General features: G+C 42.7%; 1 protein-coding gene across 2 annotated transcripts in view; it reads right to left on the bottom strand.

The window, feature by feature from the left end:
- The window catches only part of LOC137379758 (uncharacterized), a 472575-nt gene that overhangs the window by 392958 nt on the left and 52037 nt on the right, over positions 1 to 27580 (bottom strand). For both annotated transcript variants that reach the window (XM_068051089.1, XM_068051090.1), the window contains 2 exons: positions 25883 to 26010; positions 2295 to 2481 (listed from right to left, as the gene is read on the bottom strand). In XM_068051089.1, the coding sequence (XP_067907190.1) occupies positions 2295 to 2481; positions 25883 to 26010 (315 nt within the window). The remainder of the gene's footprint in view (positions 1 to 2294; positions 2482 to 25882; positions 26011 to 27580) is intronic.

Genomic DNA, 27580 nt, shown 5'->3' with positions numbered 1-27580 from the left:
TCTACGTATGTTGTTGGTTTCTATGTGGACCAAGACAACTGGATCCTCCCCCCACTCCCACTCCAAATTTGTCTCCAGCCATGAGGAATTCTCTTTAACCCTTGCACCAGGCGGGCAACATAACCTTCAGAACTCCCAATCATGGCTGCAGAGAATAGTATCTATCCCCCGTCTATACTGACCCCTATCACGACCACATTCCTTTCCACTCCCCCTACCTGAATAGTCTCCTCATACCTGTTGGTCAAAGTAAAGGGCTGGGGCTCCTTTATCACTGCAGCCTGGATCCTCATATCAGCCTGACTCTCAGTCACACCCTCCTGTCCCTGTCCATTGACCAACTCTAAAGTTTTACTTAACATAATGGATATGACTGCCTCCTGGAACAAAGTGTCCAGGTAACTCTCCCCCTCCCAGATGCCCCGCAATGCCTGCAGCTCGGACTCCAGCTCAATAACTCTGAGCTCAAGCTCCAGACACTTACCGCAGATATGGTTCTCCGGGATCACAAGTCTCTCCACAAACTCCCATGTGTTGCAGTTACGGCACACCACCTGCCATGTCTGTCTAATTTACTTATTTTTATTGATCAGTTGATTAGTTATTAATTTAGTAAAATAACAATAAGTTACAGTTTCTTGGCTTAGAGACAAAAGGAAAACACTCACCAGCTACTGGACTTAAAACAAACAGAATAAAAAGCATCCCCTCCTTCCCCCTCTGCACCGAATTCCCACTTACACCAAATTCCCAACTTTAGCACTTTATTCAGGCAACCACTTTCCTCTAATTGACAGCTAACTGCCATTGCCGAGCAGTTTCTGTTAACGAGCTGACAACTAGCTTTTAATCTCTTTTACAGCTTTAAAGTTCTAAGCCAAATTCTAAATGTTAAACTAAATTTCAGTTTGAGATAAACTTACCAGAGAGATCCATTTGCACCAAATTCCTGACTTTAGCAGTCTGTTTATGAAGCACTTCTTTTGTGAAAACTGTTCTCCACACTCTTGTTGTCTGATGATGTTGCCAATGGGCCACATACAGACTCCAAAAATAACAGTGCAGGGGCAGGAAGAGAAGCTGTTGTGGGATTTGCTCTAACTATAATCAGATAGTTAAGAGTAGAAACGAGTGACATGGACAAGAAAGGAGAGGCATTGGAAAAACATGAGAATGGTTAGACATATCAAAGGCTGCAGATAGGTCAAAGTGGATGAGAGGGAATAATGCAACATAGTCACAGTCATCGAGGATATAATTTATAACTTTGATTAGAGTAATTTCACTGCTATGCAGAGGCAGAAACCTCATTCGAGAATTTTAAACACAGAGTTCTGATAACAATTGGCATGGACTTGCAAGGTGACAACATGTTCAAGGGCTTTGGAGAGGAAAGAGTGGTTTCTTGGCAGCCTGAAAGTGTGAAAATGCAATTCCAGGTGCCTTGGTAAAGAATGTTATTTTCGGGTGGGTGCAGAAAGGAGTAGCGTTATAAGGGGTTAGGAGGATGTGGGTGGTGCAGGATACCAGTCAGTGGTCAAAGATGGTCTTTGTCAGAGAGGTCGAGTGAAACATCAAAATGGAAGGTGTGGTCTTGAATATATTAGGAGAGTTCATAGGGTGGGAGAGATTTATGAAGGGTAAGAGGGCAGTGAAATCACAGGAGAAATTGGTAAATTTGAACGAGATTTAAATCACAAAGGATAAAGAGTGGCTGAGTGCAGTGGCTGACGGAGAATAGGAACGAGGAAATCTCAGCGAGAAACTCAGGGTGCAGCTTGGAGGTACAGGAGCGAATGAGGATTTGAGTGGAGAGGTGTAAAGGCAATGAGGTAAAGGCAGAGCATGCACTAGATATGGCAGGATACTAGAATAAGTGGCAATAGGTTGAAATAGATTAAAGGAAAACTTGTCAAAGATGGCAAGAATGTCTTCAGATGAAGAATGATAAAGAGATGGAATAGACTCATAATGGAGTTGCGAAGGTGAAAAGCTATGATCTATGACATAGTCATGCACTGGACAGTTAGATGACATGATAGAAGAAGTAGTTTTTTTATTCGAGATGGATAAACTCAAGAAAGCTGAATAACTCCATTATCTGCATCTATCTTGTGATCTTGAGAATCACCTTACAAAATGTTCACCACTTGATCTCATAAAAGAGTGGGCACTTGGTTGAGGTATCAGAGATTTCTCACTCAGAGAACCAGCTTTAGCACCTTTAAAGAGGAGAGGAAAAAATTGGAAAAAAGTGCTGTCAAGTCAGTGATTTATAAAAATTTGAGTCTTGCCTTGAACTAGACATTTCGCACAGTCTGTGCAGGGTTTCCTGGATAAGTACACACTGCATCCTCTTGTCCTTGTTGTCAGATTCATCATCACAAGTTGCACAGCATGTAGCTTCTTCCTTGAGCAATCCATTGCCACTATACGCTGGATCGAATCTGACTCACAAATGACAATCCCAGTTTTGTTGATCTGCAAGAACAGTAGTGAATTAACTAACTTAATAAAGTGTGCAAGCACAATAAAATGCACAGAACTGTGCAACAGCAGCAAAGCATTTTACTGAACAGGGAAAGATCATTGTGCTTCATCTGGTCAGTCCTAGACTTCACAAAAATGCACTATACCTGCTCTGCTCTCTACGGCTCAACTAACACTATCCACTGCAACTGTCTCCATATGCAGTCTATTCTACTGAGCACACACTGATTAAAATAATTAAATAACAGTTGGTTAATCCTTCTTCCGAGCTTGACTTTACATGCCTCGTTACCAAGGCGGGGGAAACTGGTATTGGGCGGAAGTACAAAACAAGCAGGGTACCAATCAGCAAATTAGAGGTGCATGCAACAAGTGTAATACAGTAACCATGGAGAACGTCACATAGAGTGGGAAGACCAAATTTGCAGTATGGCTCAGTTGGTAGTAGCATTGGCTCTGAGGCAGAAGGTTCTAGGTTTTAGTCCCACTCCAAGACAAAAATCAAGGCGAAAACTTGATTGCAGTACTACAGTGTTGCATTTGTTGGAGATGCTATCTTTCAGATGAGACATTAAACTGAGGGCTGATTTGCTCTCTCAAGTGGATAAAGAGAGATTCCATGGTACTATTTTGAAGAAGAGCAGGGGAGTTCTCTCCAGTGTCCTGGGCAATATCATCCCTCAATCAACATCATGAAAACGTATTATCTGGTTATTATCACATTGCTTTTTGTGGGAGTTCACTGTGCGCAAATTGGCTGCTGCGTTTCCTAAATTACAACAGTGACTACACTTCAAAAGTCATTGACCATAAAGCACTGGGATTCCAGTTGTCATGAAAGGCGCTATATAAATGTAAGTCTTTATTAAGCAACATGACGGCAGAAAAACAATGGCTAATGCTAAAAAAATTCATAGTTCTTTACAAATATACACTCCCTGAAGAAATCAAACCCCACAGTAAAAATGATTGAGCTATGGCCAACTAGAGAAGTTAGAGATAATATTAGATTAAAGAAAGAAGCACATAATGTTGCCAAAAAGAGTAGTAAGCTTAAGAATTGGGAAGGATTCTAGAATTCAGCAAAGGATGGCATGAAATTGATAAAGAAAGAGAAAATTGAATGAGAGTAAACCAGCAAGAGACAGAAAAGCTGCTCTATGTATGTAAAAAGGACTAGATTAGCGAAAGTAAATGTGGGCCCCTTATAGGCAGAGAAAGAAGAAATTATAATGGCGAATAAGGAAATAACGGACATTAAATGAATACTTCGTATCTACTTTCTTGGTAAAAGACAAAATCATTCCAGAAATAGTGGGTAACTAAGGGACTAGTGAGTATATGAGACTTGCAGAAATTAGTATTATTCTAAATATAGCACTGGAGACATTAATAGGACTGAAAGCTGACAAATACCTTGGACCTGATGGCCTACACCCTAGGATTTTAAAAGATCCTAGATTTTTCTAAAGTTCCCTAGATTCGGGAACCGTCTCCATGATTTGGAAGGTAAATCATTCAAGAAAGGAGAGAGAAAGATGTAGGGGACTATAGGCCAGTTGGTCTAACATCTGTATTGGGGAAACGCTAGAATCTATTATTAGGGACAGGATAACAGAGTACTTAGAAAATGATTGGGCACAGTCAGCATGGATTTATAAAAGGAAAACTGTGTGTGATACATCTGTTAAGGTTGTAACTAGCAGGGTAGATCAGGGAGAACCAGCAGTTAGATTTTCAAAAAGCATTTGATAATGTTCCACTCAAAATTAGGGGCTCATGGGATTTGGAGTGATATATTATCATGTTGAAGATTGGTTAATGCATAGAAAACAAAGAGTAGAAATAAACTGGCCATTTTCAGGTTGGCTGGTTGCAACTAGCGGGGTACTACACGTATCAGAGCTTGAGTTACAGCTATTTACAACCTATGTTAATGTCTCAGATGAGGAGATCATTTATAATGTATTCAAGTTTGTTGATATAAAGTTAGGTGGGAACATAAACTGTCAGAACATTGTAAAGATGCAGTAAAGGGATAGATAGGTTAAGCGAAAAGGCAAGAACATGGCAGACGAAATGTAATGTGGGGAAATGTGAAATTATCCACTTTGGAAGGAAAAACAGAAAAGTAGAATATTTTTTAAAAGTTGAAAGCCTAGGAAATGTTGAAGGGACATGGGTGTCCTTGTACCTGAATCACAGAAAGTTAACATACAGGTATAGCAAGCTATTAGGAAGGCAAATGGTACATTAAACTTTATTACAAAAGGTTTAGAGTATAAGAGTAAAGAAGTCTTACTGCAATTACATAGGGCCTCAGTGAGATCACACTTGGAGTACTATGCACAGTTTTGGTCTCCTTACCTAAGGAAGGATATACTTGCCTTATAAGAAGTGCAATGAAAGTTCACTAGACTGATTCCTTGGATGAGGGAATGGTCCTATGAAGAGATTGAGTAGACTATGCCTATTCCCTAGAGCTTAGAAGAATGAGAGGTGATCTCATTGCAACGTACAACTCGTAACGGGCTTGACAGGATAGCTGCTGAGAAAATGTTTCCCCTGGCTGGGGTCACAGTCGCAGAATAAGGGGTCAGCCAATTAGGACTAAGATATGGAGAAATTTCTTCAGTCAAAGGGTTACGAATATGAGGAATTCTCTACAACAGAGGACTGTGGATGCTCAGTCACTGAGTATATTGAAGACAGAAATCATAGATTTTTGGATACAAAGGGAATCAAGAGCGATGGGGATAGTGAAGAAAGGTGCAGTTGAGGTAGATCAGCCATGAACTTATTGAATGGTGGAGCAAGCCAAAGGGTTGAAATGCCAATCCTGCTCCTATTTTATATGTTCTTATGCCGTATCACATTGGGCATCTGTTATATGCTCCGCTCAATATTTAGTTCTATCAATACCAATGGAACGGAGTATTGCCTGGGGCCTATAAAAGGCAGCCAACGTGATACCGCTCATTTTGTGCTACTGTTCAAGACCAACTTCTACCCCAGAATTTGTTGTTTTTGTCAAATATTAATCCTTCCTCATACCAGGTGTTATGGACAGGTATAAAGGGCGGCGGGTGATTCCCACTGTTCACCTTTCAACTGACCACAACCTTTTTTTGTTAAAAATGATGCATTAGGCTGCGGGTCTTTTGGGTCAAATAAACAGACAATTTGCAGTTGTTCTCGTAGGTTAAAAAAGGTAATTATTTTTACACAATTCCTGAAATGGTCGCAACCTCACCCACATACACATTCACCTGCATACATATAAACAAGACTAGATAGAGGGAGAGAAAAGGGTAGGTAGTTTAAAGTCCTAAGTGAGATAAGTGTTCATAGTTTACAGTAATTTCATTGAATCTTCTTAGGAGGAAAATATTTTTAAAAGTGCAGGCCTGGGTGTTTGTAGTCTTAAACCTGTTGAGTTATTGTAGAATTTTAGTGGTTATAACTTAGCACAAAGCTGGTGGTGTGGACTTTGCTACCTTCACAGATGGAGATCATAAAGCCACTTTGTGATGTCTCTGCTGTAGTGGTTGTTCAGTTATTGTTCAGCAGGGTTCTTCTTGCTTGGCTGGATCTCTTGCACACCCCCTGGCTGGACTGTTTTCTGAAGGTGTTGGCTTGATCTCCCCTGTCTTTCCAGAAGGCTACCTTTTTAAGGTAAAAATCCATCACATTAGCGTTTCTGCTAGGAGACACGTGGCCCTCTTCCCTGGTGTGACCACACAATGGGCCAGGATATGATAACCATGGCTATCGATTGATGTCTGAATGGGGACCATTCTGATAACATGGTGCTACTTCACAACTATTCATCTTGGTTTGGGCTGTGAGTCAGTCTGTCTCCAAAATCCTTTGTTAGTTAATCCATGTTGATGAGTCATTAATATACAAGACTGCTCCTTTCAATTTCAATGGGGTTCTCCTCAGAGCTATTTCAAATTAAATTAATGAGTTCATCTTTTCAGACAGGTTTGTTGATTTCTAGTATAGGTTGAGTCACGTGATCACTATTCCATTTTGACTGTGGTACAAGTGTCCATGTTTTCATGGTTTTGTTTAACAGTTGACTTTTTAAATTCATAATTCTTGCATTTCATTATTGATTTCATCACGGCTGCTTCCGTTCATGATACTGAAATGAGGCATCATGCAGCTATCAGTTTAGTTCCATCCTGTGTATTGTCTCTGAAGCCTTTTAATAAAGTGACCAGAATTGGACCCAGTACTGGATTTGGGGATGAATCTATACAAGTTCTTTCTTACCCTCTTAGATTAATTATTCTACCCCAAATTTTATTGGACAGAAAAGTGCAGGCTTGCATATTGGGCTCACAATATAATACACTGGGAGATTTAAAGGTGAAATATAAGCTGCAACAATATAAGTTACAACTTGGACACAGTTCCAGGTTTTTTTTTTAGTTATTTTCTTTCTGAGAAAGAAGAGTGAGTTAAATGTCTGTAAAAATTGTGCAATTTGCTGTAAAGGTAGAGGAGTTGAATTTCTGAAGTAACTTCAGTAGAAACCTTGGAGAAATGGCTGAGTTGTCGAAGGTTATGGTGGATGATGGGGAGAACCCTCATGGAGGGTCATGTGAAACTTGTAATAAATCTGTTTCCTTGTACACCGTGATGGGTTTCTGTCTGATCTCATATATTAAAGAATCATAGAAATTTACAGCACAGAAGGAGGCCTGTTGTGCAAACTTAGTCCCAAATCCCAACTTCTTGTCTCTACCCACATAAGAACATAAGAAATATGAGCAGGAGTAGGCCATTCAGCCCCTCAAACCTGCCCCACCATTCAATAAGATCATGGCTGATCTATCCCAAGCCTCAACTCCTCTTTCGGGCCTGCTTCGCATAACCCTCGACTCCCCGAGATTTCAAAAATCTATCTACCTCCTCCTTAAATACAATTAGTGACCTAGCCTCCACAACTCTCTGAGGTAGAGAATTCCAGAGATTCACCACCCTCTGAGAAAAGAAATTGCTTTGCATCTCAGTTTTAAATGTGTGACCCGTTATTCTGTAACTATGTTCCCTAGTTTGAGATTCCCCCACCAGTGGAAACATATTCTCAACATCTACCCTGTCGAGCCCCCTTAGAATCTTATATGTTTCTATAAGATCACCACTCATTCTTCTAAACTCCAATGAATAAAGGCCTAACCTGTTTAGCTGTTCTTGATAAGACAACCCCTTCATCCCAGGAATCAGCCTAGAGAACCTTTTCTGAACTGCCTCCAATACTCGTATATCCTTCCTTAAATACAGGGACCAAAACTGTACACAGTACTCCAGGTGTGGCCTCACCAACACCCTGTACAGTTGTAACAAGACTTCCCTATTTTTAAACTCTAACCCCCTAGCAATAAAAACCAAAATTCCATTTGCCTTCCTAATTTTTTTTTATTCATTCATGGGATGTGGGCATCACTGGCTATGCCAGCATTTATTGCCCATCCCTAGATGCTACTTGCTGCACCTGCATGCTAACTTTTTGTGTTTCATGTACAAGAACACCCAGATCCCTCTGTACTGCCATATTTTTTAGCCTTTCTCCATCTAAATAATAATCTGCCTTTTTATTCTTCCTACCAAAGTGGATGACCTCACACTTTCCCACATTGAACTCCATCTGCCAAGTTTTTGCCCACTCACTTAATCTATCTATATCCCTTTGCAGATTCTTTGTGGCCTCATCACAACATGTCTTCCCACCTATTTTTGTATCATCAGCAAATTTGGATACACTACACTCTGTCCCTTTCTCCAAGTTGTTAATATAGATAGTAAATAGTTGAGGCCCTAGGACCAATCCTTGTGACACCCCACTAGTTATGGCTTTCCAACCTGAAAAAGACCCATTGATCCTGACAGAGCATGAGAGCAGGGGGGAGTATTTTCAATGTTCAGTCTGGCAGGCTGTAGTGTGCCTCATCGGTAAATGAGATGCTGTTCCTCGATCTTGCGTTGATGTTCTGCTCTCATGCTCACATCTCTGTCCTGGGATTGCTGCAGTGTTCCAGTGAACATCAAAGCAAGCTCGAGGAACAGCATCTCATTTACGGATTAGGCACACTACAGCCTGCCGGACTGAACATTGAGTTCAATAATTTCAGAGCATGACAGCCCCCCATTTTACTTTTATTTTTAGTTATTTTTTTCTTTTTCCTTTTTTTATATTTTTTTTGTGTTTATTTTATTTTATTTCATCTTTGTTTGTTCAGTTTGCTTACCCACTTTTTTTTTCATGTTTGTACTTGCGGCTGTTCAATTTTCAGTCCATTAACACTCTATCTGTGCTAATGCTTTGTCTTTCAACACACTATTAACATATCGTTTGCCTTTACTCCATGACCTTCTGGTCAGTTATTCTGTGACCTTGTCCTATCTACACCTTCTCCTTTGTTATCTCTTGCCCCAACCCCTCTTTACTTGCTTATAACCTTTTACATTTCTAATATTTGCCAGTTCTGAAGAAGAGTCACTGACCTGAAATGTTAACTCTGCTTCTCTCTCCACAGATGCTGCCAGACCTGTTGAGTATTTCCAGCATTTCTTGTTTTTATCTCAGATTTCCAGCATCCGCAGTATTTTGCTTTTATTTTACTCTTTTCTGTGATATTCTATTCCTCTATTTATAAACCCATTTAACCCATGAGCTTATTAACCACCTTATCAACTTGCTTTGCCACCTACAAGGGTTTGCGTATATGGACACCAAGGCTCCTCTGCTCATCTACACTTTCAAAATTGTGCCATTCACAGTAAACTGTCTTTTCATATTAGTCCTCCCAAAGTGCATCACTTCACACTTCTCCACATTGAGTTCCTTCTGCCACGCTGTTGCCATTTCATCATCCTTCCTATGTTATCTGGAAACATAAATCTAACCTTATCGTTGTCTACTGCTTTGCAAAGTTTTGTATCATCTGCAAAATTTATAATGCTGCTCCCTACAGCTGAGTCTAAGTCATTTATAAAAGTTGAGAAGAGTAATGGACCCAAAACTAACCCATGGGGAAGACCATTGCAAAACATCCCCCAGTCTGAAAACATTCATCCACCAGTACCACCAACCTTTGCTTCCTATCACTCAGCCAATTTTGTATCTATACCACCACTTTTCCTTAATTCAATGGGCTTCCATCTTCTTAATAAGTCTCCTGTGTGGTACATTGCCAAATGTCTTCTGAAAGTCCATATATAAATCTACTGCACTATCTTACCAACCTTCTTTGTTACCTCATCAATCAAGTTAGTCAGACAGATTTTGCCTTTACCAGATCCAAGCTATCTTTCCCTGATTAACCCCTGCCTTTTCAAATCAAAGTTTATTTGTCCTGATATTGATTTCTAGTAACTTCTCCATCACCGTTGGATGTAGGGCTGACTGGCATGCAGTTTCCTTGTTTATCCCTCTCCCCTTTCTTGAATAGTGGTATAATATTAGTAAATCACTGGTCCTTTGGTACTACTACTGTATCCAACGAGGATTGAAAGATTGTGACCAATGCCGTGCTATTTCTACCTTTGCTTCTTTCAACTGTAATATTATTGGGTTCTTCATACAAAGTTAGTAATCACACACTGATGAATGATAACAAATACTTTGGGTTCTTTATTAATGAAGACTCACAAGACTATATACAAGATACAGGAGAGCTCTGCTTGCACATCTTACTCGTGGTTAACACAGCTCCGACTGCTATGTCGCACGCTATATGACATCACTTCCTGCAGTGATGATGCACACTCATTATTTACATATTACATTATCACAACATCAACAACCAGGATGCATTCCATCCGGACCAGATGACTTACCAACTTTTAGTAATAATCTTTTCAGTATATCTTTTCTATCCATTACTAGATAGTGTCATTGTCAGCTGTGGCTCAGGTGGTAGAACTCTTGCCTCTGAATCAGAAGGTTGTGCGATTTAGTCCCACGCCTGCACTCAAGCACAAAATCTAGATTGGCACTGCAGTGCCATACTGAGGGAGTGCTACAGTGGAAGAGGTGCTGTCTTTCCAATGAGACGTTAAACTGAGGCCCCGCCTGCCTTATCAGGTAGATGAAAAAAATCACAAAGCACTATTTTGGAGGAGAGCAGGGGAGATCTCTCCGGTGTCCCGGCCAATATTTATCCCTCAATCAACACCACTAAAACAGATCATCTGGTCATTATCACATTGCTGTTTGTGGGAGTTTGCGCAAATTGGCTGCCGTGTTTCCTACATTAGAACAGAGCAAACACCTCAAAAAGTACTTCGTTGTCTGTAAAGTACTTTGGAACATCCAGTGGTTGTGAAAGGCGCTATATAATTGCAAGTCTTTCTTGATTATTATCCTGTCAATAGCTTCCCATTTTGAGTATAACCAGTATGCCTTTGTGAAGAGATATGCAAAGAACCCATTTAATGCTTTAGCCATGGCCTCTGCCTCTACATAAACATTCCACTTTGGGTCCTTATCAGTGCCAACGTCTTCCCTAGATTATATTTACAAAATGTATTAGGGTTCAATTTAATGTTTCCTGCTAATCTTTCTTCGTAACCTCCCTTTGCTTCTTGTTACGACCAAATGAGAAAGGTGTCAAGGTGTCCCTCTCAGCCTTCACCTGGTTTTACTGTAACAGGGTTTAATTTGAAACACACTGTGTTTTTAGCAACCCCCTTGGTGAATCCTTGTTCACTGCTTTCCAATTATAAGGCAAAGAAACCAGCACAACAGGTTTACTTAGGTTTAAAGAAGAAAAGTTGACATTTATTAAACTTAAACTCTAATTCGGTTAAAGCTGAAGGATACACGATGCGCCCCACGCTAGCATGCAAACGCAATACACACATGCAAATAGAGACAGAAAAGAGCAGAGGAAAAATGAAGTGGAAACGTTTGAGGCAATATTTCTTTCTTTAGAGATACAGCACTGAAACAGGCGCTTCGGCCCACCGAGTCTGTGCCAACCAACAATCACCAATTTATCCCATATTCCCTACCACCTACCTACACTAGGGGCAATTTACAATAGCCAATTTACCTATCAACCTGCAAGTGTTTGGCTGTGGGAGGAAACTGGAGCACCTGGGGAAAACCCATGCGGTCACAGGGAGAATTTGCAAACTCCGCACAGGCAGTACCCAGAATTGAACCTGGGTCCTTGGAGCTGTGAGGCTGCGGTGCCAACCACTGCGCCACTGTGCCGCCCTATCTGAATATCTGAAGAGGAGTTGTTACGGTTCCTTGAGCTCACTATAGAGTCCTTGATTGTAGTTAGATCTTGCTTTTCGTTGCAGCCCAGCATTCTTCTTAAATCTTGTTCGCTGTAGGAGACTTTTCTCTCTTGAGATTCATGTGTCCTCAGTGGCTTGTGAGAAAGAGACAGCAGCAGACAGGAGAGAGATCATCTCAGTCCAGGAGCACACAGACACACTCAGTTCAAACTGTTTGTACAAATTCAAAAAACTCAGGTTGCCCAGCAGGTTAGTCATGTGACTAGCTGGTATGACTACGTTTAATTGTGTATTCAGCCATTTTAGCAGTCAACTTGGAAGGCGAGCTCCCCCACCTTCAATGTCTGGTGATCAAAAGTCCATTGTAGGTTGAATGTGTCAGGGAATGGCTGCTTTATCCTTCCAAACACTGTCTGTTAATATGCAAATGCCTTTCCAGCCAAGATCTGGCAATTTTTTTAAAGATTTTTCTTTACTTCAACAACAGTTTGAAATTTAATATCCATGTGGCAAAATTAATATGCCTCATGCTTGGCAGGTGGGGGCCTGCATGACACCTCCAAACCCAGCGGAATGAAATGCAATTTGAGAAAAGCGCATTTTATTAAAAGAGTCGAGAGATAAATATAAGATACAGAAAAAAAACATGCAATTCTCTCATTCATTCCCATTCATTCATAAATCCTAGAACTTATTACAGCCTGTCTTTTCTTGGTGCCAGTACTGCTTTAACTTCCCCCTTTTTGGCACTCCAATAAACATATGGTTCTTTTTTTTGGGAAGTTTCTCTTCCGTTTGCCCATTTCCATGGCTGCTTCGGGTCTTTGTTCCTGTTGAGGTCTGAAAAGGGGGATGGAGTGTTTAAAAAGGGTGTGAGGGATAGGCCAAATAATTAAAGGCCAGTCAGTCTGACCTCGGTGGTGGGTAAATTGTTAGAATCTGTTCGGAGGCACAGGATAAACTCCCACTTAGAAAGGCACGGATTAATCATGGATAGTCAGCATGGATTTGTTAAGGCAAGGTCATGTCTTACTAACTTAAGTGAGTTTTTTGAGGAAGTAACAAGAAGGATTGATGAGGGTAGTGCAGTGTATGTTGTTTACATGGACTTTAGTAAGGCATTTGAGAAGGTCCCACATGGCAGACTGGTCAGTAAAATGAAAGCCCATGGGATACAGGGGAATGTGGCAGGTTGGATCCAGAACTTGCTCAGGGACAGGAAACAAAGGATAGTAGTCGACAGATGTTTTTTGTGAATGGAAAGCTGTTTCCAGTGGCGTTCCACAGGATTCAGTGTTGGGTCCCTTGCTGTTTGTGGTATATATTAATGATTTGGACTTAAAAGTGGGAGGCATGATTGGGAAATCTGATGACACAAAAATTGGCATTCTATTTGATAGTGAAGGGGATAGCCGTAGACTCCAGAATGATATCAATAGTTTGGTTGAGTGGGCGGAAAAGTGGCAATTGGAGTTCAATCCAGATAAGTGTGAGGTAATGCATTTGGGAAGGGCAAATAAAGTGAACACTTACACTATAAACAGGGGAATATTGAGAGGGCTAGAAGAAGTGAAAGACCTTGGGGTGTATGTCCACAGGTCCCTGAAGGTGGCAGGACAGGTAGATAGAGTGGTGAAGAAGGCATATGGAATGCTTTCCTTTATTGGCCGAGGTATAGAATACAAAAGCAGGGATGTAATGCTGGAACTGTATAAAATGCTGGTTAGGCGTTGGAGTAATGCGTACAGTTCTGGTCACCACATTACAGAAAGGATGTTATTGCTCTGGAGAGAGTACAGAGGAGATTTATAAGAATGCTGCAAGGGCTCAAACGTAGAGGCTGTGAGGAAAGATTGGATCAGCTAGGGTTGTTTTCCTTCGAACAGAGGAGGCTGAGGGTCACTTAATAGAGGTGTACAAAATTATGAGGCGCCTAGATAGCGTAGACAGGAAGGACCTGTTTCCCCAAGCGGAGGGGTCAATTACCAGGGGGCACAGATTTAAGGTGATTGGTAGAAGGATTAGAAGGGACATGAGGAAAAACCTTTTCACCCAGAGGATGGTGGGTGTCTGGAATTCACTGCCAGGAATGGTGGTGGAGGCAGAAACCCTCAATTCCTTTAAAAGGTTCCTGGACATGCATCTGAGGTGTTGTAACCTCAAAGGCTACGGTCCAGGTGCTGGAAGGTCGGATTAGATTGGGCTGCTGGTTTTTTCAGACAGCATGGAGACGACAGACTGAATGGCCTCCTTCTATGCCGAAATTTCTCTATGGTTCTATGGATGGTTTCTCTTTGATTCTAACTGTGGGGGAGGATTCTTTGCTACTTTCCCCTTTGTCCCAGAGGACATTCTGCTTGATGTATTTGTGCAGACTCCACTGCACTCCCCTGTGACACTCCGACTAGGTGAGGCATCATTCTCATGGTTTCTCTGCCCACTCGAGGTCTTTCTTTGTCACTGCAAGTTGCTGTAAATGCTGTTAGGAACTCTGGTGGGGTTCTATGTCTGCATTTACATAGGAGAATGTGGGTTCTAACTTTTCACATTTCTCAGGATTGGCTGACTGGACAGTAGGGGTTTTCATCCGGAATTCCTCTCGACTTCTTTTAACCTGCCCTCTTGGTCACTTTTTCCCCTTCCCTGTCTAACCTTTTGCCAGCCTTGTGCCTGCCTGTCCTTTTTTTTCTTGGCAGGGGGTCCTTTACAATTCACCAGCTGAGGGTCCTCCTAACACCCATACAGGACTTAGGGGTGCAGGTTTCACTCTAGGTTGGGGGTTCCTCTCAACCTGCCACATGTGGCAACTCCTACAGTACTCCACCACATCTTTGTGGAGTTTATGGCAAGTTAAACTGCTGTCTTATGTGGACTTTGGTCTTTCGTATACTGGCATGTACAGCCACTGTAGTCTCGTGGGCCCTTCTTAATATTTCTCCCAAGTACCTCTGTGGCACCACTAACTGGTGAACTAATGTCCACTCCTTGCCCTCAGGTCTGTGAGGAAAACTCCATTTCCTCATCAGTATCTCATTCTTTAAATAGTAGCAATCAGGGACTCCCTCTGCTTCACTTTCAGACTGGGCAGCCTGTACTAATTCTTGTAACACTGGGTCGGCTTGCTGAGCCTCAGCTAGGGAAAATCCATTTAATTTATTCCCTAGGTATCCTAATTTTTCAATGAAAGTCTCGGACATGCAGACCTGGTCATCTGCCTGCAGTGCTAATTCAGTCTCCTCTGGGGGAGCTGGTTTGATTATGGCCTGATCCACTACCTATTCAGGGAAACTGCAGGGGACCATCTCCTGTCACTGCCCTGTCTCTCTGACCTCCTGCGGTCTTTCTTTCACTACTGGGGAGGCTACCACTTTCACCCCCGCCAGATCATTATCTAGGAGCAGGTCAACCCCATTCACAGGCAAACTAGGGACAATCCCTAAGGTCACTGGGCCCAAAACCAGGTAGCACTCCAGGTGTACCTGGTGTAAAGTAACAGGCATACACTGCCCTCCAATACCATTCACCACCTTTCTGGTGTTCACTGCACTCTGGGGGAAAGGTCAGGCCTTCTCCCAGTAAAAAGGATCTAGTGGTTTCTGTGTTCCTGAGAATTACTATGGGCTTGCTTGCCCCACTCGAGGGGTATGGGGTTACTTTCCCTTCAGGCACAAAACCCTTATAACCTTCAGGAATCCTATTAAATTTTCCTGCACTAGCAGAATAAACTTCCTGGGTCTCACTCTTACTGCAGTTAAAGCCACAGCTTGTTCTGCTGTGCTTTCCAACAGATTCATTTGTTCACTGAGTGGGTGTGCCCTGATTAATCCTACAGGTTTTCCCTTTAGTTTCCAGCAGTCAGCTTTTAAATGCCCTGCTTTATTACAGTGGAAATGCACAGGGCTCCGAGTCTCACTCATGCTCACAGCACCTTCCTTTATGGATAGAGGAGGGCCTCCTGTGTCTCCTGCTTTCCTTTCTCTCCCAGGACTGCTTGGCCACTTACCACCTTCCCACACTTTGCCCTTTTCAGATTTATGGGGGTGACTAGGAAAGGTTCTCCCCTGGGAAACTGCCTTCTAAATTAAAGCAAACTCATCGGCCAGAATGGCCGCTTGCCGGGCTCTCTGAACCCGCTGCTCCTCTACATGGGTCTTTATGGAGATTGGGAGAGAGTTTTTAAATTCCTCAAACAGAATTACTTCTCTGAGATTCTCATAGCTGAGCTGTACTTTAAGAGCCCTCAGCCACTGATCAAAAGCCAGCTGTTTACTTCTTTCGGACTCCAGATAATTTTGATTAGCTTGCTTCTTGAGGGTTCTAAACTTTTGGCGATAGGCTTCAGGTACTAATTCATATGCTCCGAGGATAGTATTTTTGGTCAGTTTATAATTTGATGAACTCTCATCTGGCAACTGGGAATAAACCTCATGGGCTTTTCCAGTTAGCTTGCTTTGTCGTAAAAGAGGCCAGGTCTCAGCTGGCCATTTTAGTTGCCTTACCAGTTAGTCAAAGGAGACAAAAAATCTTCTACATCCTCCTCTTTGAATTTTGGAATTAGTTGAGCTAGTTTTAACAATTTTCACCCAGCCCTGAATTACACTCTTCCATATTGGCCGTGCTTTCACTGGGGTTACTCTGTCACCCCCTAGTTAACCGAAACCACTTCAGCTCTCTTTCTTCACATTCTTTCTGGAATATTCTTTTTCTCTCTCTCTCTCCTCTCTCTCGTTCCTTCTCTTGTCATTCATTTTCTTCACATTCCTTCTGGAAGGCTCTTGTTTTCTCCCTTTCTTTTTCCTCTAATTCAAGTTTCCTCTGTTCGAATTGCAGCTTTGCTAACAATACCCTGTCTGGGTCTGCTTCTAACCCTGTTTCTGCTTCTTCAGATTGAAGGGAAAATGATTAGCTACTAGTCTTAGGAATTCAGACTTTCTAGCTTTGCCATATTCAGTGATCCCACACTGCTCAGCCATTTTCCTCAACTCCTCCATAAACAGTGCTTTGAACTTATCCCAAGTTACTTCACCCTGGCTTGGAGAGCTACTAGCTTCAGTCACAGACAGGTTAGTATTCAAGCACACACAACCACAAGAAAACCTGTATTGAAATCGTGCTTTTTTTTTGTTGATTCGAAACAATTTGGCTTCCCACTTCCAATTTCTCTTGTTTGTCAGTGCGTAAAATTTCAGACACTAGCGCTAAAATATCTGTTACGAACAGGTGAGAAAGAGGTCTAGGGTTCCCTTTCTGCCTTCACCTGGTCTTACTGTAACAGGGTTTGATTTTAAACACACCGTGTTTTTAGAACCCCCTTGGTGAAGCCTTTTTCGCTGCTTTCTAATTATAAGGCAAAGAAACCAGCACAAACAGGCTTTCTTAGGCTTAAAGAAGAAAAGTTGAAATTTATTAAACTTGAACTTAAACTCTAATTCAGTTAATGCCAAAGGATACACAACGTGTCCCACACTAGCATGCATACACGATACACACATGCAAATAGAGACAGAAAAGAGCAGAAGAAAAATAAAGTGGAAACGTTTGAGGCAATATCTGAAGAGTTGTGTTGCAGTTCTTTGAGCTCACTGTAGAGTCCTTGATTGTAGGTAGATCTTGCTTTTCATTGGGGCCCAGTATTCTTCTTAAACCTTGTTCGCTGTAGGAGACTTTTCTCTCTTGGGGTTCATGTGGCTTCAGTGGATTCAGAGCCTTGTGAGAAAGAGATGGGAGCAGACAGGAGAGAGATCTTCTCAGTCCAGGAGCAAACAGACACACTCAGTTCAAACTGTTTGTTTCAAAAAACTCAGGTTGTCAGCAGGTTAGTCTTGTGACTAGCTGGTTTGACCATGCCCGTTTTTGTATTCGGCCATCTTAGTAGTCAACCTGGAATTCAAGCTGCTCCATCTTCAATGTCTGGTGATCAAAGTCCATTGTAGGTTGAATGTGTCAGGGAATGGCTGCTTTGTCCTTGCAAACACTGTCTGTTAATATGCAAATGCCTTTCCAGCCAAGTTCTGGCATTTTTTTAAAGCAAGTCCTTTCTTCACTTCAACAATAGTTTAAAATGTAATATCCATGTGTCGAAATTAATATGCCTCATGCTTGGCAGGTGGGGGCCTGCATGACATTCTCATATTATAATTTTCAATTCCCTCCTGTACTTTCCATAATCTTCCTGGTGATTAACTGAATTTTTCTCCTGACATTTTTTATCAGCCTCCTTTTTCTCTTTTATTTTAACTTCTATTTCCTTTGTCATCCAAGCTGTATTAGCTTTTGATGCACTACACTTTCCCTTCAAAGGAATATGTCAATTTTGTACCTAAAATATCTCATCCCCCAATGTCTTCTATTACTCTATTACTGCTTTTCCTTGCAATCCCTTTTCCAATCTTCCTGTGCTCTGTCCCTTCTTAAATCACTGAAATTTTCAGCCTGATTTTAGCTGTAAGTGAATTGGTTTTGAGTTAAAATTGAGCCCAAAGGAGTGGGAGTATAATGAACACATGTTGGTTTGGAGGGAGTGAGATAAGAACATAGAAATAAGAGCAGCAGTAAACCATTGGGCCTCTCAAGCCTGTTTCACCATTCAATACAATCATGGCTCATCTTCTGCCTCAACTCCATTTTCTAGCCCACTCTCCATATCCCTTATTCCCAGAGAAATCAAAGATCTATCTGTCTCAGCCTTGAATATACTCAATGATTGAGCATCCACAACCCTGTTGGGTAGAGACTTCCAAAGATTCACAACCCTTTGAGTTAAGTCCAAAATGATCGGCCCCTTAACCTGAGACTGTGCCCCTGTGTTCTAGATTCCCCAGCCAGGTGAACCAACCTCTCAGTATCTACCCTGTCAAGCCCCTTCAGAATATTGTATGTTTCAATGAGGTCACCTCTCATTCTTCTAAACTCCAGAGTATCGATGACAGTCTTGATGTTGAACACAAGAAAATGAGTTGAGCAAAACCAAAAAAGGTGCATACATTCTCCCTTTGGTGCACAATGATTTAGGACCTCAGAATATGTGTCTCTGGCACAACCAGGTTTTGGAGTATTCGCAAATTTCTTTGTCCACATTCCCATCCTGCCAAAGATCAGGTTACTGAGGCTAGCAGGCCTGGGCTCCCTGGTTCAGCATCACCCAATGACAGACAGAGATGGTGGTTTCAGTAAGAATTCAACTGATATTGGATCAGAAACTTGACACTTTTGTTCCCATCTGCATACCACCAATACTAGTTAGTTATTGAGCCAGGCATCTTGGAGTATTGAGCCAAAATAACCAACAGTCTCACTTATACAACAGTGACTGGACTTTAAAATTCATCATACTGGCTGTGAAGTACAGGCGACATCCGAAGGATATGATAAGATGTTATATAAATGACAATAAGATCTTTAAATGTAAGTCTGCATTTTATGCAAATTCAGCCATAATAGATTAACACACCATCACAAAGAGCAACTGAATTAAATAAAAGCCAAGCTGGAACCTTTAAAAATGTTAGATCAAGCAATGAGATGGTAAGAGATGGTACATGGGTGACCTTTAAGAGATGGGAGAACTGTACTAAACACGGGCCAAGGAATAGGAGATCTGTAAGAGATGATGGATGTGTAATAGAAGGTGGGAGATTAGTAAGGCTGGGAAACCAGTACGGGATGGGAGAAAGGACTAGTAAATGCTGAAGGATGGTAGATCTGTAAGGGATGGTAGATGGGATATATGTAAGAACCTACAGTCAGACAGATGGGAGATATGTAAGAGCTTATAAATCTGTAAGAGATGGGAGCTTTGGAACGGATGGTAAATCTGTAAGAGGTGGGAGATCTTTAACAGGTAGGAGAACTGTAAGAAATGGTGGATCAGAGGTGGGAGGATCTGTAAGAATTGGTACATGTGTGAAAGTTGGAATATTAGAAAGAGATGGGAAATATGAAAGAAATAGCAGATTTGTAAGAAATGGTAGGTGGGAGAACAGTAAGGGCCAGATTTTATGGTCATCCCAACAGCACCTTTCGAGCCAGGGGTAGAGCGGGGGGGGGGGGGGGTGGTGGTGCCAGAGAATCGGGGCATAATTGTCCGCCAGGGAAACTGATGCCAGCGATCCCTGTTACGATTCTCCTGGGAACAGGATAAGCTGACGACAGCCTTCCTGCCCCGAGGCAAAATAAGGGCCTCTTCCTGCCGCCGCTGGGATCTTACCAGCAGCTGGGGTGGGGGGGGTGGGGAAGGGGGTGCCTCCGCGCGCGGGGAGGATGCCTTGGAAAACAAGGCGCCCTTATTGTGGACTTGGTGGGGGAGGGTGCGGTTGTCCCTCCTTCATGGCCAATTTGAGGCCCACAGAGGACCCTCCACAGGGAATAAATGTACCCCCAGGAACCCCCCTCCCCCTGGACCAAACACCCACGCCCCCATGCCTTCCCCTTGTGGGGCCTTCTGGACTGGCCCTGGTGACCTCGCCTCACCTACCTGTGTTCCAGGATTCCACAACTGGGCATGGTTCCGAGGCCTCTGCAGTACTGGCAGTAGCCACTGTTCCTCGTGGCGTTGTCGATACTGCTGAGCTGTTGGCCCTGTGATTGGCCGCAGCTCTTGGGGGGTGGGATCCCTGTCCCGCCTCCTTAAACTTTGACCCCAAAAGATCAGAGGATCACCCCGGGGGTCAGAGAAAATGCAGAGGCAACGTTCCCCCCAACTTTTCGGCCTGGTGTCGGGAGCCCCTCCTCCTGCACAAAATCCAGTCCTAAGCGTTCGTAGAGCTGTCCAGTACACCAAGAGATGGTAGATCTGTAACAGCTGGTAGAACTCTAAGATATTGTAGATCTGTAAGAAAGGGTAGATATGTGGGCAATAGTTGTTGGGAGATCTGTAACTGATGGGAGTTCTGTAAGGGATGGTAGGTCCGAGAACTGCAAGAGGTAGCAGGCCTGCAAGAAATGATAGACCAAGAGATGGGGGAGATCTAGAAGAGCATTAGGTCTGCAAGAGGCAGTAGATCTGTAAGAGGTGGAGATCTGTAGGAGGCGGTAGCTCTGTGACAAACGGTAGATGTAAGTTCATGTTTTGGTCTTGAGGATATAGGGTATAATTTTGACACTTGCAGATGACATGAAACTTGGAAGTGTAATAATCATTGAGCAAGATAGTAATACAGTTCAACAGGGCACAGACAGGCTGCTGTAATTGGAGGACACATGACAAATGAAGTTCAACATGGAAAAGTGAGAGATGTTACATATTGGTGGGAAAAATGAGGAGGGACAATACATGCTAAATGGTAGAATATTAAAGGGGTGCAAAAATAAAGAGACCTGGGGGTATTTGTATACAAATCTTAGAAGATGGCAGGCCAACTTAACAAAGTAGTTAAAATAGCATATGGGATCCTGGGCTTTATAAGTAGAGATATAGAGTAGAAACGCTAGGAGAACAGCCCCAGCTTCGCCAATATATCCACATAACTGAAGTTCCTCATCCCAGGAACCAGTCTCATGAATCTTTTCTGCACTCTTCACATCCTTCCTAAAGTGTGGTGTCCAGAATTGGAACCGTACTCCAGTTGAGGCCAAACCAGTGTTTTATACAGGTTCAGCATAACTTTATTGCTTTTGTACTCTGACCCAATTTTTAAGCCCAGGATCCCGTATGCTTTGTTAACCATGTTCTTAAACTGCCCTGTTACCTTCAATGATTTGTCCCTCTGCTGCTGCACCCTCTTTAGAATTCTACCCTTTATTTTATATTGCCTCTCTTCGCTCTTCCTACTAAAATGAATCACTTCACACTTTTCTGCATTAAATTTCATCTGCCACTTGTCTGCCCATGGTTGGTTCCACAGGTGTGCTGAAGGAGGTAGCCACCCATTGCATTTTTGAAAGGATCGTTCCAAGCTCTGCAGATAGCTCCAAACCAAATTAGTTCCAAACTCCTCCATGCTCCTTGACATTGAACGCAGGCATTCTGGCCGGTTTCTCAGTGCACCAAGCATTTGGATGTGTACACCCATCAGCCTTCTGTAGCCTGGCCCATCAAAGTCATCATCTGAATCCTCTGCAATAGAACTAGTGTGATATCTTGCCATCCGACAAGCTGGCACATCCTTTCTCCCTGCCTTGCTGCAGTGCACTTGTGCCTGTACTCACCATATGCAGATCCCTCCTCTATCGTGGACTCTAAAATAGACTCAGTGTCAGTATCTGAGCTGATGGCTGTTAGTGTAAGATTGAGTGACAGTGTCCCTTCACCTTCACTAGCTTCTTGATCTCACTCCACTACCTGAACAGGCTGCAAATCTTGGATATCGAAAGGGAAAAGGATCAAGGGTAGGGTTGTGGTGAGAGGAGAGGAGAAAATAAGGAGGACATGATTACACCATCAGCAGCTTCTCAGAAGAGATTGTGGGAGAAAGGGTGAGGGAGAAGTGGGATGGGAGAAAGAGGATTGGGCCTGGGGATTCCCTCATCTTCAATGGCTTCACCTGTGCCACTGGGCGCGGGCTTGGCAACGGCTACTCCCATTATGACCAGCACTGTCTCCTCCATGGAGGTAGAATGTGCACTTGTGCCTGTTCCCCACCAGTTAATTAGTGTTGCCTCTGGTTGTGTGACAACCTTCTCAAGAGAGAGGGAAATGTGTCAATGAACATTGTGAAATCTGCCTGGGTGATACGGTTGTCATGGTTGAATAGCTCTGTGCACGCTGTGAGATGTTGGTGTGAGGGTTGCATCAATGCTTTGTGTGTGAGGGTGAGATCAAGCATAGGAATGGTAGGGTTGGGTACTGATTGATAGAGATTGTTGATAGGTAGGTGATGTGGGTGTAGTGAATTGAGCAGTGGATGAGGCTAGAGATGCAGTTGTTAGGATAAGAATTTTAAATAAGAATTGAATAAGACGTCACTCATCTTGACAACTCATGTGAGAGAATTAAACTTCTTCCTGCACCACATCTATGCTCTTGGCATTGACCTCTGCCGCTATTTCTTCCCACTGCCTCCTAATCAGGTGTCTGGAGAGCCACCTGCCACCCCTGCAGATACAGCACACTCCCCTCCTTTACATCTCTTCCACCAAGACTTCCAGCACACCATCAGAAAACCTTGGTTGGTCCACGCTCCCTACCATGTTCAGGTACAGCACAGATTCAGCTTACAAAGGACTGCCACCACTTCCTGCAGCCACAATGCACCTCCCCTTTAATATGTGGAGGCTGCCTTTAAATAGCACTAGCTGTTGTCTTATGTTGCTTTAAGGACATATATAGAGAGTGGGCGTGATCATCACGAAAGGAAGTGATCTCATGTAGCACATGACCATACGAGGTGTGAGATGTGCATGCAAGAATTGTATTGCTGCAATTGTATAGAGTCTTGGTGAGACTGCACCTGAAGTATTGTGTACAGTTTTGTTCTCCTCATCTAAGCAAGGATATACATGACATAGAGGGAATACAACGGAGGTTCACCAGACAAATCCCTGGGATGGCGAGATTGTCTTATGAAGAGAGATTGAGGAAACTGGGCCTCAAGAGTTTCGAAGAATGAGAGGTGATCGCATTGAAACTTACAAAGTTCTTACTGGGCGTGACAAGCTGGGAGTAAATAGGATGATTCCCATGACTGGTGAGACTAGAATGAGGGGACGTAGTCTTAGAATAAAGGGTAGACCATTTAAGACTGAGATGAGGAGGAATTTCTTTACTCAGAGGGTGGTGAATCTTTGTAATTCTCTACCCCAGAGGGCTGTGAAAGCTCAATTATTGAGCATGTTCAAGACAGAAATCGATAGATATCTGGATACTAACGACATCAAGGGATATGGGGATAACGTGGTAAAGTGGCATTAAGATTAGCCATGATCTAACTGAATGGCGGAGCAGGCTCGACGGGCTGAATGCCCTACTTCTGTTCCTATGTTCCTATTTAAAACAGCAGGCAGCATAAATTTAACAGACTGCCCGCATTGCAATGAAAGGGCTGCTCACAGCCACCCATTTTCAGGTCATATCCAAGTTTTCCCCCAATGGATGTGTAAGGGGTGCGAGAGCTGTAAAGAGATGGTTGCAGTGAAATTGGATTTGGGTCAAACAGGTGGGGTCTCATTTCCAACCCTTCATATACACGCATGATATTCAGTTCCATTGTGTCAATGAAACCCAATATCGGACGGAGCAAAAAACAGGGAGAATATAACAGGCAATATATAATGGGCAGTGTGTAATGGGCAGCCAGTGTGATACCCCCTGTTTTGTATCCCCGATATGTCCTCATATCGTCTACTATCCCTGATAGCCAAATCCCAGTCTCCGAAGCACTTGCAAACCCTTTAATGCCCCAATCCAACTCTCTTGCTCCAGCTCCATAAACTTTACTGTCACATCGACTACAACCTGACTCTCCAGCTCACTCTTCACACACTTTAATGCTCCAGGTTGTCTAATCACAGTCCGCTGATCACACCTTCAAACTTTTAAAATCTCACTCAGTCCAATCCCACTCTGCTGCTCACTCCACATTTCTTATTCCTTTTTTCATGCAAAGATTTTTTAAAGAACTGATGGACAACTAGCTGGGTCATTAACATGCTTACTCATGCTCTGTGCTGGCGAACTGCATGGTTTTAGCTAGTTGAACTCCAGCAATACCCCTTCTCACACCTCAGGATCCCTTACACTTGGCCAGTGCCAAATTCTGCCTAAACTCTCTGGATTTAGATGAGCAGCAAGTGTCTGTTTGTGGACAGAGTCATGCACTTCATATTGGGCAGACCAGAAATCTACCTGTATCTATTTCTCAGTTTGGAGACTCTGAAGAAGGTGGATGTGTTTCTGCCTGTGTCAAATATCCACTTGACCTAAAATAACTTAATCTAATCTAGAACAGACCTGGTGACCATGTTCCTTTCAGTAACTGATCGTTTGTATCCCAGTGGAAAAGATGTTTTGATGATGAACTCCTCGGACGATGGAGTGTCACCTGCACCTGCCCCCACCCCCAATTTCTGTTCCTAGTGTCAGGCAAACCCCCCCACCTGATAAGACTGAGACACAGGGTATTTCGCCACATGAAGTAAACTTAAAAATTGCAAGCCCTGACTGGAAGGACATTTCCAATTTTGAAACAATGGCGACCCAGCAGTTGCTTCCCCAATGCACAGATGTGGTCAGACCAGTTTTAGTCACATGACTAACTGGCTGGAGTTTTTGAATTTGAACGCACAACAAAGGATTTGAAGAGACTGTTCCATATAAGGAGCTAGTCACGTGACTAATCTGCTGGGCAACCTGGGAGTTTTTTTGAATTTGAACTCCCAACAAAAGGACTGAGACAGAGAATACCATATGCTCATGGACTGAGAATATCTCCTCTCCTGTCTACTCATCTCTCAGGGAACTGAAACCATTGAAGACACATAAACTCAGAGACAGAAAAGTTTTCTTACTTGAACAAGGTTTTAAGAAGGATTCTGAAGAAGGGTCACTGACCTGAAACGTTAACTCTGCTTCTCTCCCCACAGATGCTGCCAGACCTGCTGAGTTTTTCCAGCACTTTCTGTTTTTATTTTAAGGCGGCTACTAGGCCCCAACAAAACGCAAGACCATATCTTCAATCAAGGACTTCAGCGAGTTCAAGAAACAGTAATAAGATATTGCCTCAAACTGTTCTACTTATCTTTTCTTCTGCTCTTTTCTGTCCCTATCAGCATGTTTATATCGCATGTGAAGGCTAGCGTGGGCAAGTCATATATCCGTAGGCATGAACTGTGTTCGAGTTTAAGTTTAAGGTTTAATAAATTTCATCTTCTTTAAACCAAAGAAAGCCTGTTTGTGCCTCATAATTGGAAAGTTGTGAACAAGAATTCACAAAGGGGGAGTTCAAAATACAGTGTGTTTAAAATTAAATCCTGTTACAATAAGACCAGGTAAAGACAGCAAAAGACCCCTAGACATTCCTCATCTGGTCGTAACACTAGTTAAATTTGGAGTTTTAGATTCCAAATAGACAAGACATGCAAGCAAAAAACTTGGTCAATGCTTTCTACTCTTCAGTTGTTTGAAACAATCCTCCAATTTATTATGAATCTGCAATGATTGTTATTGAAAAATTCAGAAACAAATTATTTTTCCTACCTTGATATTTTCATTTTTGTTACTTAGTCTAACTGGTTCTTCACAGAGTGGAGACTCTTCCATGTGAAGAGCAAGCAGCATGAAGAGGGTCTCCTTGTCCTTCAGCCGTAGGGTAGGCTCAGCATAATCTGGAATAAGAGTCACCACAGCTTAGAGTCAGAGTCATTTACGGCACAGAGGCCATTCAGCCCATCAAGTCCATATCGGCTCTCCACAGAGCTATTCGGTCAGTCCCACTCTCCCGCTCAATACTCATAGCTTTGCAAGTCTATTTCCTTCACATGACCATCCAATTTCCTCTTGAAGTCACTGATTGTCTCCATTTCCACCACCCTTGTGGGCAGCGAGTTCCAGGTCATTACCACCCTCTGTGTAAAAAGGTTCCTCCTCATATTCTCCCAGCATCTCTTGCCCAAAACCTTCAATATGTGTCCCCTAGTACTTGTACCATCAGTTAATGGGAACAGTTTTTCCTTGTCTAAATTATCTAAGCCTGTTGTTTTATGTTTGGTTACTCTACCAGAGAGATTACTGCGTCTTTGGTAGAGTTTAAACAATAACTATTTATCATATAATAAGAAACTATAGACACTTAAACATGTCTAACTCCTCTGATGGTCATGATGATGCTGCTTCTTCTCAAGTCTTTTTCACATGTGATTGCTTACATCATCATAGTGGGAGGTGTTACTACACTCTCCCAGCTATTAACCCTTTCAAACCCTTATACGACATCTACCCCCAAGTCTTTGTCCATATATTTATTTAGACATTCATTTTTACACTTACATACTGCCCATGTCTCCCCCCAAGTCTCTGACATCACAGATTCAATCTCTCAGGAGGCTTCACAACTCTCCCTGATAATGTTCTTGTGAGACTTGGAAGATCAGTAGTTTTTCTCTGAACACTTGTGTCTTGACATGGACGGCCTTCATTGAGGTTTGTAGTAACTGATGCTTTCTGAACCTCAGGTTCAACATCTGGTTCATTCAAATGAATGACCGATTGACATCTTTGATGAATAGAAATAAGATTTCTCCTGTTTCTTATCGTACCTTCTGAAGTATGTACTAAATAAGATTACTGTTGATTATCATCTCTCTGGATGATTACTCCTCCACTGCCTTGGTCATAGAGTCATAGAGTTTTACAGCACAGAAACAGGCCCTTCGGCCCAACGCACCTGCACTGACCATCAAGCACCCGTCCTAACTAATCCCAATTCCCCGCACTTGGCCCGTAGCCTTGTATGTTATGGTGTTTCAAGTGCTTACCTAAATACTTCTTGAATGTCGTGAGTGTTCCTGCCTCTACCACCTCTTCAGGCAGTGTATTCCAGATTCCAACCATCCTCTGGGTGAAAAAATTCTTCCTCAACTCCCCTCTAAACCTCCCGCCCCTTACCTTAAATCTATGCCCTCTGGTTATTGATTCTTCTGCTAAGGGAAAAAGTTTCTTCCTATCTATCCTATCAATGCCCCTCATAATTTTGTATACCTCTATCAGGTCCCCCCTCAGCCTTCTCCACTCCAAGGAAAACAACTCCAGCCTATCCAGCCTGTCTTCATAACTGAAATGCTCCAGCCCAGGCAACATCTCCACTGCATTCAAACCTTCCTATAGTGTGGTGACCAGAACTGTACACAGTACTCCAGCTGTGGCCTAACCAGCATTTTATACAGCTCCAGCACAACC

The sequence above is a fragment of the Heterodontus francisci genome, chromosome 18 (genome assembly GCF_036365525.1).
Source record: "Heterodontus francisci isolate sHetFra1 chromosome 18, sHetFra1.hap1, whole genome shotgun sequence".
Classification (NCBI taxonomy): Eukaryota; Metazoa; Chordata; class Chondrichthyes; order Heterodontiformes; family Heterodontidae; genus Heterodontus; species Heterodontus francisci.
Note: the sequence above shows the minus strand (reverse complement) of the source record. Positions and strands in the feature narration are given on the sequence as shown.